At 26.8% G+C, this 12,260-nt stretch overlaps 1 protein-coding gene across 18 annotated transcripts in view; it reads left to right on the top strand.

Annotated features, from left to right (window-relative positions):
• Positions 1-12,260, top strand: part of LOC107442127 (neuron navigator 3) — a 521,654-nt gene that overhangs the window by 452,193 nt on the left and 57,201 nt on the right. For all 18 annotated transcript variants that reach the window (XM_043039754.3, XM_087159425.1, XM_087159438.1 and 15 more), the window contains 2 exons: positions 1,080-1,132; positions 2,363-2,461. In XM_043039754.3, the coding sequence (XP_042895688.3) occupies positions 1,080-1,132; positions 2,363-2,461 (152 nt within the window). The remainder of the gene's footprint in view (positions 1-1,079; positions 1,133-2,362; positions 2,462-12,260) is intronic.

A 12,260-nucleotide genomic window follows, 5' to 3' on the forward strand; every position in this document is an offset into this window, starting at 1 on the left:
CAGTTATTCTTGACTTTTATCTTAAGTATTGTACATCTGGTTTCTCTCTCTGGTTTTGATAATGGTGCAAAATGTCAATACGGGAAAAAACCACTTTATAACAAAATGAATTGCGTTTGTTATTCATTTAATAATATTTCAAAAGTTTCTCCAATGTTGCAGTGCTTGGGCTCATAAAGATATGCAAATAATTAATAATTATGCCTTTATTTTTTAATGATTTTTATCTGGGTAAAAATATTTCGCCTATTTTTAATTGCTGTAGTTGTAAATTTGTAACCTGAATGAAAAAAAATGGACGCAAATAGAAAGGAAGTTATAAACTTAAAGTGAGTAGCAACAGCAAAATAGTATACATTGTTTGAAATTATAGTTCTTCGTTTTAAGGCTCTGAAAATGTGGCTTTTTTCTTTGCAAAAGAGTTTCTAAAAACATTCACAATGTTATTGTAATGCATGCATTGTCAGAAATATAAAGCTTGCTAACCCATGTTTCGTCATTTAGTGTGCTAAACCATGATATTTCAAACTCTTTGCAAATCTTAATACTTTGTTAGGTTGAACCTTATTATATTCTTAACCTTATTCTTGAACTTAAATACACAATAAAATGATTCTGTTTTAACAAAAACATGGATCAATTTATCATGGTATTAAAATTGTCACAAATTTGCACATCATTATGGTTCGATATACCAATATTGTAGTTCAACGTTGAAAAGATTTTTCAAAAGATGCTTACAATATAAAATGAAAGTCACTGTTAACAAAACCATTCTCCAAAAAAGTACAAAATGTCTATTAGAAAATAAGAGTGCATTTTGATTGATTCTTTGAAATGTTTTTTTTTTCTTTAGTCATGTAATAATAGTTAGGAAACAATGCTTCTTAAATTATAAATTTTTGTGTTCGCTGCAACACTAGATCATTAAAAATGACTTAAAATTTATAAAATCTTAAAAAGTAAATTTTTTTAATTAAAAGTAACAATTTTTAACAGTTTGTTTGTGTATCTTTTTTTAAATCATTTATGTTGTTGGTATGCTTTTTAATTTCTTTACTTTTTCTTCTTTTTTTTAGTTCATGGTTCAGCATTGTCTTTGGTGTCAACCAGTTCCTCCATCTATTCCACAGTAAGTAGCAATTGTATTTAATTTGTAAAAAAAATTATATATATATATATATATATATATATATATATATATATAGACAACAAAATAAATAAACACAGGAAAACACGAAGAAACACTCTTTTTTGCGGATATAATCGTGTGGGCTGATGAAAAGATTATATCTTTTATTTTCCTTTTTTTTAAAAAAATTTCATCTTTTTTTTTTTTTAAATCAGTTGTTTGTTATTTATGTATATATATATAGTTGTTATATATATATATATATATATATATATATATATATATATATATATATATATATATATATATATATATATATATATATATATATATATATATATATATATATATATATTATGTATGTATTGTTTGATACTAAATTAATTTTTGGAATAAGTATTAAATTTAAAAGTTTTTAATTTGTCTTATAAAATATCTTGCCAGTCTTTTTCAAATGTACGCGTAGAACTTTGTCTGTTGTGATTTTTGATAACTTATTTACAATATAAATTAGTTAATTCTCTATATTAATATTATTATTATGATTCACGTAAATTCCATTCATATGTAGTTTTTTCAATGGTTTAAATCAATGTTTTCCTTTTTATTGTTATAAAAATATGCTTGCTTACAAAATAAACCAATTTTCCGATTTTACTAAATCAATTTTTCACTTAATTTTTTTTTACAATGTTTGAGCTAAATTTTTATGTAATTTAAATGTTCGGAAATTTTTTTAAAACGTGAATGAGTTTTATATGGTTCAATGTTTTCTATTTCTTAGTATATAAAACTTCAATAGATAATAATTTCAAAATTCGAATATACCTAAAATTTACGTATTTAAGTTTTAAAAAACTTACTTTTCAAATTAGTTCCTATTTAATTGTACTTTATAACAATTTTATGCATAAATTACTCAAGCTTAATGAAGTAACAAAAAAGGAGTTTAATTTAGCTTATGTAACGTTATTATGTTTAAACTTTTATGCATTATTTAATTGTTAACGAATTTGTTCATGGTTTATTTCATAAAATGAATCTTTAAATCACCTTTGCTGGCTGAAACTTGAATTGTAAATTTCTCACTCTTTGCATTACTGTTTTAATGTATAGTCTTAAAACTATTAGATCTGTAGAATCCGTAATTTTAAAAATACGCTATTCTTATAATAGTTTTTATGCATACTATTGTAAAATGGCTGAAAATATTTTTTTTTTACTTTAAAGGCTGAAGAAAAACAAGCGCACGAAATTAGGAAACTGAAGAGGGAATTGGACCAAGCCCATGAGAAAGTTACAACTCTCACCTCCCAACTGACGACAAACGTAAGTTTTTTCCTCCAACATTTTTTTCTTAATTTGTCTTCCTATACCTATGTTTTCATGCAATCAAAATGCTGACTCTAGATTACAACATATCCAATAACGTTTTTGTTACAAAGATTTATTGAAATTTTAAAAATTCAAATGATTATGAAGTAGGGCGATTATTGTTGCCAATGAAAAATTGTTTACCCTTAAGAGGTTATTGCAGATTATGTACTGTTTCCAGACTTATGAAGCTTATGTTACATAAGGTTTATTATATTTTTAAAAAAATTTGTATGTTTAACAAATTAGGACGATAATTGTTGCCGATGGAAAAATGTTTGACTTAAAGGATATACTTTTTATTGTGATATGATGAATAATTCAATTGAGAAAGAAAGGCATAAGTTTGAGCAGTGGTGGCTCAAGAGCTACAGCGTTCGCCTTCCAATGAGGAGACCCAGATGCTGACCGCAGTGCTGACGTTAGATATCATCAGTGGTTGACGGATCATGGAGTAAAGTTCTCTTGCCGTCAGGCTAACCATGGAAGGATTTCATGGTGTTCCTAACCATGTAACTCAAACGTGGGTTAGTTCCATCAAGAAGTTCCTCACAAAGAAGAATTTCTCCCAATAATTGGTCCAATAGCTCCCTTGTCTTCTGGATTGAGTTCAAAAATACGGAGTTGAACATTGGTAATCATAAACTCAAAATTGGGTCAACTATTCAACGACGTCTATAAAATAAAAAACTAGGAATAAAACGTTTACTGTTTCAAGACAAATAGTGTTTATTTTAAGACAGAAAAATCCTGAGTTTAGAATTTACTGTTTATTTTAAGACAGAAAAATCCTGAGTTTAGAATTTACATCTTTTATTATGTCATAATGTTAAATTCAGTATTATAAGTTGATTAACTCAACATATGATTGTTGTTACTCATAAATGATTAGATATAAGCATGGAAGATAAAGATCTTGTCACTGACGTGACCTGGCGTGTCACGTGACCTGTTGGGGAAAAAATTTTCAGCAGTGACTCAGTAGAGAAAGATCTATTATTTGGAAATTTTTCGAAAAGGGACTTTATCTTAAATCTAGCTGGCCGTAAAGTGACCAGAGAGATTAAAATATTCAGCCTCGACTCATCAGAGAGAGATTCATTATTTGGAAATATTTTGAAAATAGGCTTCATCTTAAATCTAACTGGCCGTAAAGTGACCGGTTAGATTGAAATTTTCAGCCTCAACTCATCAAAGAGAGATTCATTATTTGGAAAATTTTTGAAAATAGGCTTCACCTTAAATCTAACTGGCCGGAAAGATTCCAACTAGATTGAAATTTTCAGTATCAACTTACCAGGGAAAGGTCCATTATTTGGAAATTATTCAAAAATATAAAATGCAAAATAATTATCCAGTTGATTTCGAGAAAGATAAATCTTTAAAGATGTTACAAATTCAAAACAAACCTTGAAATTATTTTTATGGTATTGTTATTGGCAAAGAAACTATTTATTTATAGATTTATTTATTTTTATAAATAAAAAAGAATTTGTCAGCTATTTTTATTAATAAAAAAATATAAGTTTAAAACTCAAATGAAATTTTAAAAAAACTTGAAGCAGGTAATGTCAATAAAAAAATTTATAATTCAAAATTTGAATACAATAAGGATAAAACTATAACATGTATACAACAATGATCAAAATTAGCTTATCTATTAGCATGATTTTCTGTTACATTTGCTCTTAAACTTTTTAAATAAGAGATTAGAGTCTATGAGAGATTATGTTCATCCTGTTTTCAAATTTAGAATCAGAAAACTAATTAATTCTCAAATTATTTGCCAACTAATTATAAATATTTATCTATCAAATTTAATAATCAATTTTCAAGTAATAATTAATTATCAAAATATTTAATTTGTGAATATTTTGTATCAGAATAATAATTATTAATGCATTATTTCAGTAGTAGATTATCGATAGCCTAAAATTGAAAATTTTTTGAACAGTCAATTTTTGTGATACTTTTTGTAAAAAATAAAAATTATCCATTCACATATTGCTGCTTAAATAATGCTTTCATCCAAATAAAATTTATTAAAATTTAGAATTATGTCAGATTCTAAAATATTTTTGAAATAATATATTTACTAAAACATTTGAGAATGAAATAAAAAAATTAATCAACAAATAGTTAAACAATTTAATATTTCTTCTTGTGTCACCAGAAGCGCAGAACTGTAATAAATTGGTCTACATAATCAATTTTAATAATTTCCTAAAACAATTTATTTCTAAAAAACATTTCCCATAAGTTTATATTGCATTTTAAAGTTCAGTTTTTATTAGAATATACATATAAATTTATTTTACTGCTTTATTTTTTTAAATAAGACATAAATTACATTATATAGTTCAAATTTTATGTACTAGATGTCATTCAGTGAAATAAAAACTACAATACTAGTTCTCAAAATCTTTTTTTTTTAAAAAGTGTACATTATATAAAATGGTTTTTTGCTGTATGAGAATCATTCTTAATTGTTACTGAATAAAATATATGCTGAGTTTACTTTGCATTATATTCTAACTGATATAAAATCTTAATTTTATTCATACGTTGTACAATAACTGGAATATTCGAAAGCATAAGAAAAATTATACTCCTTTTTCTCAGTTAGTCACAATGTCAAATGCTGACTCATAACAGGAATGACTTATTAAGCTCTTAAAAACTAAAATAAAGGAAAAAAAGGGAAAAGAAGCTCTATTTAAGGCTTTTATGCTGTCATGGCCTATCCATTGCTGAAGCTTTTAGTGCTTTCTATTGTCTTGTAACTAAATAAAAAAAAAGATACTAAATTCATTTTTATCATCTTTTTTCTTCTGCTTCTTTTTTCTTCTACTTCTTTTTTCTTCAAATCTTATATATTAATGGAGCACTTTGTCTCCTAAGTCCTTTTCTGGGAGGCAAAGAAAAAGAAACGAAAACAGATCGTTAATTAGATAAGTTTTTAATAAAAGCTCCATTGAATCAGTTATTTAACTTAGCATAAAAAGGTTTTTGCAATTCTGTTACATTATAGCTAGTAATATATAAATTCCCATTGAAATTGTTAGGTTTCTACATTGAAATACCTTAAGTAGTTCTGGTCAATCTTTTCAAATAAATTTAGGTTTAATCAATGAAAGACGTCAGTAATTATTATAAATTTAAAAAAATAGCTGGAAAAATCATGATTTTCTCTTTTAAATTAGTTATTTTTTTAATTTTTAGTTTTAAATTAGTTTTAATTTCTAATTTAAAATTTGTAATTATATTTTAAAATTTAGCTATTAAAAGCAAGCGCTTAAATTTTTTGCAATTATTTTCATTTATAATTAAATATAAATTTATATAATTGTGGTAACTAATTGCATAAAAACTTATTCCTGAGATAGAAAATTAATTCGTATGTTTTATACCTTTTAATCGTCTATCTCAGAATTTGCTATGTATTAGCAATTAGTAATTTAGTAAAATCAAATATATAGAAGTTCCAAAAAATGCATTTCGTTGGTAACTTTTAGCTATCTTTTTAGCTTTAAAAATATTACTTTATTTTCAAGTGTTAGGAAATGTTAAAAAATATTCTTATTTCATTTAAAATAAAATATATTCAGACAATTTATTTTAGGATGTTCATAATTTTCTGAAACATTCTGGTGGTAATTAGCAAAAACATAAAAAGATGACTCAGAATTTCCTCCAAGAGAGTTCTATTTATTAGAATGAATGTCTCCCAGTTACAGTAAGCTTGCCCACCTACGATCTTAAAGGAAGTAAATGTCGTAAAATGACCTTAAGAGCATTTTTAAGTCATTTTTTTCCTACGTGTACCCTAAATTTTTCTTGATCCCGTATTCTCATACTGTGATCTTGATTAGTTTTACTGAAAAAACATTCTAAGATTTAAACGAGTTCTTATGTATATAAATTATTTTGTTCAAATTTGTTTACAAAAACGCGGTATTTACCGCGATATTTGTAACATATCTTTTTTTTTAATAAATCATCTTCATATTTTGAATATTTATTATATTAGAACTTAAAAACATTAAATCTAAAATTACTATAATATTACTACGTATAGTTATAGTTAAGAGTAACTGTAAAATGTTGAAAAAAGGGATATAATTAAAATGAAAGATATAATTTAGGGGGTATGAAAATAATTTTTTATATATATATATATATATATATATATATATATATATATATATATATATATATATATATATATATATATATATATATATATATATTTGTTAAATTTTGAAGCAAATCGGTTACAAATTAATGTTGTTATCATTTCTACCGTCTTTACACTTAAAAATTACGGTAAAAAGTACTGGAATATGTTTCAGAACAAAAAATCTGATGTATTGTAGTTTTTACAGTAATTAGTACTGTAAAATCATTGAATCACTGTGATTAAATAAATATTACTGTAAAAATTACTGTACAATATTTTACGGTAAAATAGATTTTACGAATGATGTACCCAAAGTGTTGTTATTTCATACCGGAATTTGATCCGGAATTTTTTAAAGTGCACTTATCTTAAAAAGAAAGTTTTGCATGATTCATTAATTACATTTTTCTTACACTAATTTTACTCTTTTAAGAAAAGCAGAAAATGTGTTCGCTAGGTTGTATTTTTAGAGTGACTTATATAAAATTTTGATTTTCCTATTGTGTGATAAAAATATTAGAGACTATCATGGAAACCTGCTTACTTACAAAACTACTTACAATTATTACTTGCAAAAGCCAGCGATTTATTTGTTCTCAATTTCTAATTTTACTAATAAATACATAAATCTGAATTATAGTCACATATTTAAATCAAATATTATCCGAAATCGATAGATATTACATAAATGATTGGTAGATTTTGTATTACGTTTACTTCACTCATACTATTAAAGCAATTACGAATCATTACATAATTATTAAGTTATTAAAGGATCTATTTTGGTTTTTAATTTGGAGCTATTTTCTACAACGTATAAATTATTATACTTCATTAAGTCCCATTAAAGAAATCATTTGCTTTGAGTAATACTTTTTCTGTCTTTCTTCCATGTATTAACTTTCAAAATACCTCTAAAAGGCAGACATCTATCAATTTTGTAAGCTGAACGCGTTCAACTTAGATTCTAAATTTATCTTTTTAATGGAACTTTCCAAACTGAATCGTTATAAAAGATTAATTGTACATACACGGAATTACTAAGGGGATCGATAAGGACACATCTTGTTCAAGTTTCGGTCTCCAGAGAGTAAATTTCGATTCAGGTAAAATTAAATTTAAACAAAAATGATAGATAGTGCGAATTTTAGTAATACTAAATATTGTTACGTTGAATCTTCAAATTGGTAAAAATGAAACTAATTTAAAAATTAATCATAAATCTTGAGGACAAAATTCATATTTAGTTATGCAAACCATGTTATGCAAAGCATGTTAATACAAACCATGTTTTTCACCATTTATTTAGCATTTTGATTATTTTATAAAACTAAAATCATTGAAAAATCACAAAATTTACATTTTTGGTACAAGTACTGTCTGTACGTTTATTTTATAACTGTCATTGAACAGCAGATCCAATTTTGGGTTTACAACTACTAAAGTTCAACTCCGTAGCCTTGTAGTTTTAAACCCAATACAGAAGACAAGGTAACACCTGGATTAAGTATCAAGAGAAATTTGCTTTCGTGGAGGACTTTTTGATGGAACCTACCCGCATTTGCGTTGCATGGAGAGAAAAACCACCAATCTCCCATGGCTAGTCTAATGGCAAGGAGACTCTAACCCATGATCCGTCTACCACTGAGGATATTTTGCTTCAGAACTGTGGTCAGTGCGAGTCGGGTGCGGAATTCGTATAGACCAGCCATCCCGGTTCACCTCATTGGAAGGCGAATGGCCTATCCTCTGAGACCCCACGGCTTTATTAAAGTACGATTATGTTATACAAATAGTCTTAATATATTAAACAAGTTTTGATAAAATGTTTAGATAAATTTTTTAATCAGGGCTTACTAAATGCCTCTTCGCGCAGTTTAGTTTTAATATTTATCAAATGGATAGTCAGCACTTAAGCAGTCGCCTTCTTCCAACTAATGAAAAATCGTTAGATGTTCTGTGGGGTGTTCCGTAGTCACCGCCTTTTATATATATGTTTTTCAGAATGTAAAAAAATAAGCACATTTGAGATAGTGAAAGAATATTTAAGCGAAAAAAAGATAGAAACGCTATCGAATCTAGTGAATCAGTGTAGAGAAAGCCGTAATTAAAAACACCAAAAAACTGTTTGATTTCCCAAGTAAATAGATAAAACATTTCCAAGTTCCATCAGCAATCAAAACAGTTTTTATGATTTTAGTCCCGTCTTCCTCAATTGTGATTCTTAAGATTTTTCCCTACTCTTAAATATCAATTCGCGGCCCCCAATGTGTATATTTTTCTGCTTCATTTTTGACAAGTTTTGTTGATTTTTTGCTTTTTTTCTCTCAAAATAATTGGTTAAAGAACCGGTTAATTATTAATCTTCTGCTATAACTTTAGCTAAGTTAAATTAATTCTACAACTTCACAATTGTATAATCCAACCGGTCTTTAAAATGAAAGGACACATTTTATTCTAATTACCATAATTAACACCATACATTTTCCTTCCGCATATTTTCTCCTAAACTTATCGAAGAAAACCTTGAACAAATCTGTAAATCCATCACATTAAAAGTCTTATTTCTTTCGATATACGAAGTAAATAGCGATTTTAATCATATTACTTTATCAGTGTAATGTGTAATATTGAAACGTAAATGCAATTAGTTACCAACTTTATCTTCATTCATTAACGAGCATGTTTTTCAGCAACCATTATCTGTGTGCTGACAGCCGAATAAACAGCTGCAACATTCAGAGATGATGTCACCAGGATTAGGTGCAACTTTTTTTTGTCGTTTTGACTTTTCGTTCATAATAATAATTCTTCCAATTTGACCTTGCCTGGTTAAAAGGGAAATTGCGTGGAAGAGTGGATTCTTATACTTAATGTATTTTAATTCTTTTCCCTGGTGATGAACAATTGATACCTTTGATTCGAAAACGTCCGTTATTTCATTACCTTGAGATGAAATACTGTTGTTATTTTTTTGATTAATGCTTAAACGCACATCGTTTGTCATCGCACACCGCATCTTTAACGCTTCAATGATGTTCGTAATAGGAGGTTATTTTTATTTCATTTTATCATCGGCCTTTTTTCAAATTTTTTGCGAACATGCATGGGCATCGTTGGGGGGGGGGTATATGTCCCCCTCAATGATTAGAGATCTCTAATAGCCTCCTAACTATTTCACACAAACAAAAAAACTTTTCGTGAATTATTATCGATTTAAATCCCTTAAATTTCAAAACGAATAATAGATTTAAAAAACTAATCTTTTTGCTGGTATTTAGCACAGCACATTTAAGAAATTTTTTTTTGCCTGTGTGAAATTAAGAAAACTATTGTGACTCAGTAATTAAATTCCGTCCCTTTCAAAATCAAGTCCTATGCGATCATGGTTAGTGTTTTCTGCTTGTTTCTTTACCATTACGTTAACTGCCTCCTTCGAGATTTTTCTGATCATTGAATTCTTTAATTCATTATTCATGCAGAGCTTTCTTTTCTTTTTCTTTTTTTTTCGATCATGGTATAAGTTTTCTTAAATATTTTGTCGATCATGATATAAGTTTTGTTTACGAAATTTTCGATCATGTTAAAAGTTTTCTTTAAGAGAATAACCAATTTTCAATCTTGTTAAAAGTGTCTTTTTTTAAACTTTTTATATATAATTTTATAAGTTATGTAAGTTTATATAAGTTTAAAACATTATTATATAACTTTTCTGTGAACTTTTTACAATGACAGAATGAATTTCCTGTAAATTTTTTGCGATCATGATGATAAGTTTTCTACGATCATTAAATAATTATGTAACCATGATTTAAAATGTTAATTTATGAACAGCCGTAATTAAAATCCTGTCAACAGTAAATTAATTCTAATTATTTTAAACTTATCCCCTCTCATTAATTACAATTAGTATAATCGTCTCAATTAAATGATAATTTAAAGTTTTCATTATAAATAATGCTTCATTATTCAATAAAAGTAATTATCAGCTGTCGAAATTACCCACGCTATGAATTCTTTTTTTCTTGTTTTACATTTCTTTTTCTACAATTACAACACATTTTTTTTTAATTTTATAAATTATCAATTTTAAAAGTAGTAATTTATAATCGCGTTTCAGTTTTCCTTTAAACCTTTTATTACTCAAATTAGTATCATCAATTACTTCATATACCGTCATTGATTTAAACTGGTTGCTGAATAACTTAAAATTTTTCAGCAACGTCCAGCACGTAATTGAATAAATTAGTCAACCCTTTCAATACGAATTCTTGTGAAAAACACCCCCTGGTTATAAAACTTCATTTTTGAAAAATGTATCTACCCGACCTCAATCACCCAACAGCCTTCCAATTTATAAACTGCACATCCCACGCTTTTTATACTTCGTTGTATCAGAACAAAATTCTTATTTTGATCAATTCTTCTTGAAGAAAAACAACCTTTTTAACAGTATGCCATGGTATTCGATTTCAAAGTTGAGCCGGAAATTGCCACATAGTAAAAATATAGGTCTTGTTTTTGTATAATGATGGGTTTGGCGTCTTCTAATAGTGAAGGTTGGTTTGAAAAGTTTCTTTAGAAAAAGAAATAATATGAGGGAGGTGTTGTTTGAGGTGGTTTTGCAATGAAATGTATCTATGCTTTTCCCAACTTCATCCTACATCGCCGAAGAAATTCATTAGTTACTTTACAGGCTTGGCGGTCTACTTTGTTGTGGGTACATTTGTCGATGCCTTCTAGTGAAAGTGAAATAATTGCTGCAATTTTTTGAAAATAAAATAAAAAATAATGGAACTGAGATTATCTGTTTCTTTTCGGAACTAATAATTTATTGGAAAAATTCTAAAAATTTGATTCTATTTGTTTCTAAAATATCTATTATGCATTACTCAGTTATATGTATATACATTTTATTGTAAAAAATTTAATTTTAAAAAAAACATTGACTTTAACGATTTTCCATTGTTAATGCTATATCTAGAGGGTAAACCAAATGTTTAGCTCAAGTATCTGAGAAAGTTGTTAATCGGTTAGTGTACATTTTTTTTTAATTTGAAATAGCTAATCAAAATCTCGTAATTTAAAAATTTTTGATGGTACAATTTGCCTTTTTTCCTGTCAAAACTTAAAATAGTGTTTTGCTTTTACATAATTTAATAATATCCTTTAAAAAAAACGACCAGTTTTTGGTCAAATAAATCAAACAAACAAAATCGCTTTCGAATTTGCTGTTACTGATATATAGGTTACTAAAATTCGCATTTCCGAACAGTTATCATTAGCTGCAAAAATAAATGCAAAATATAAAATAAACAAAGCACTTGGCGCTTTTGCGCAATGTGGCGAAAAAACTAGTTTTGCACAAACGTAGTACTGCTTTTGATCTAAATTAAAACAAAAACTAGACGGTACCGAACAGAGATCTTAATGTGTTGTAGAAAACTTTGTAAGCATTTATCTTACTACCCCAGAAAGGAGAAAAATATTTCAATTAAAAAAAAGAAGGGAAATAATCACAAAATGATTCCTTAAATCTTTCTACTCGTTATAAAAAATAAACCCATTAAAGTC

This window comes from Parasteatoda tepidariorum, chromosome 1 (genome assembly GCF_982258835.1).
Source record: "Parasteatoda tepidariorum strain Cologne lab strain chromosome 1, Ptep-v5.0, whole genome shotgun sequence".
Taxonomy (NCBI): Eukaryota; Metazoa; Arthropoda; class Arachnida; order Araneae; family Theridiidae; genus Parasteatoda; species Parasteatoda tepidariorum.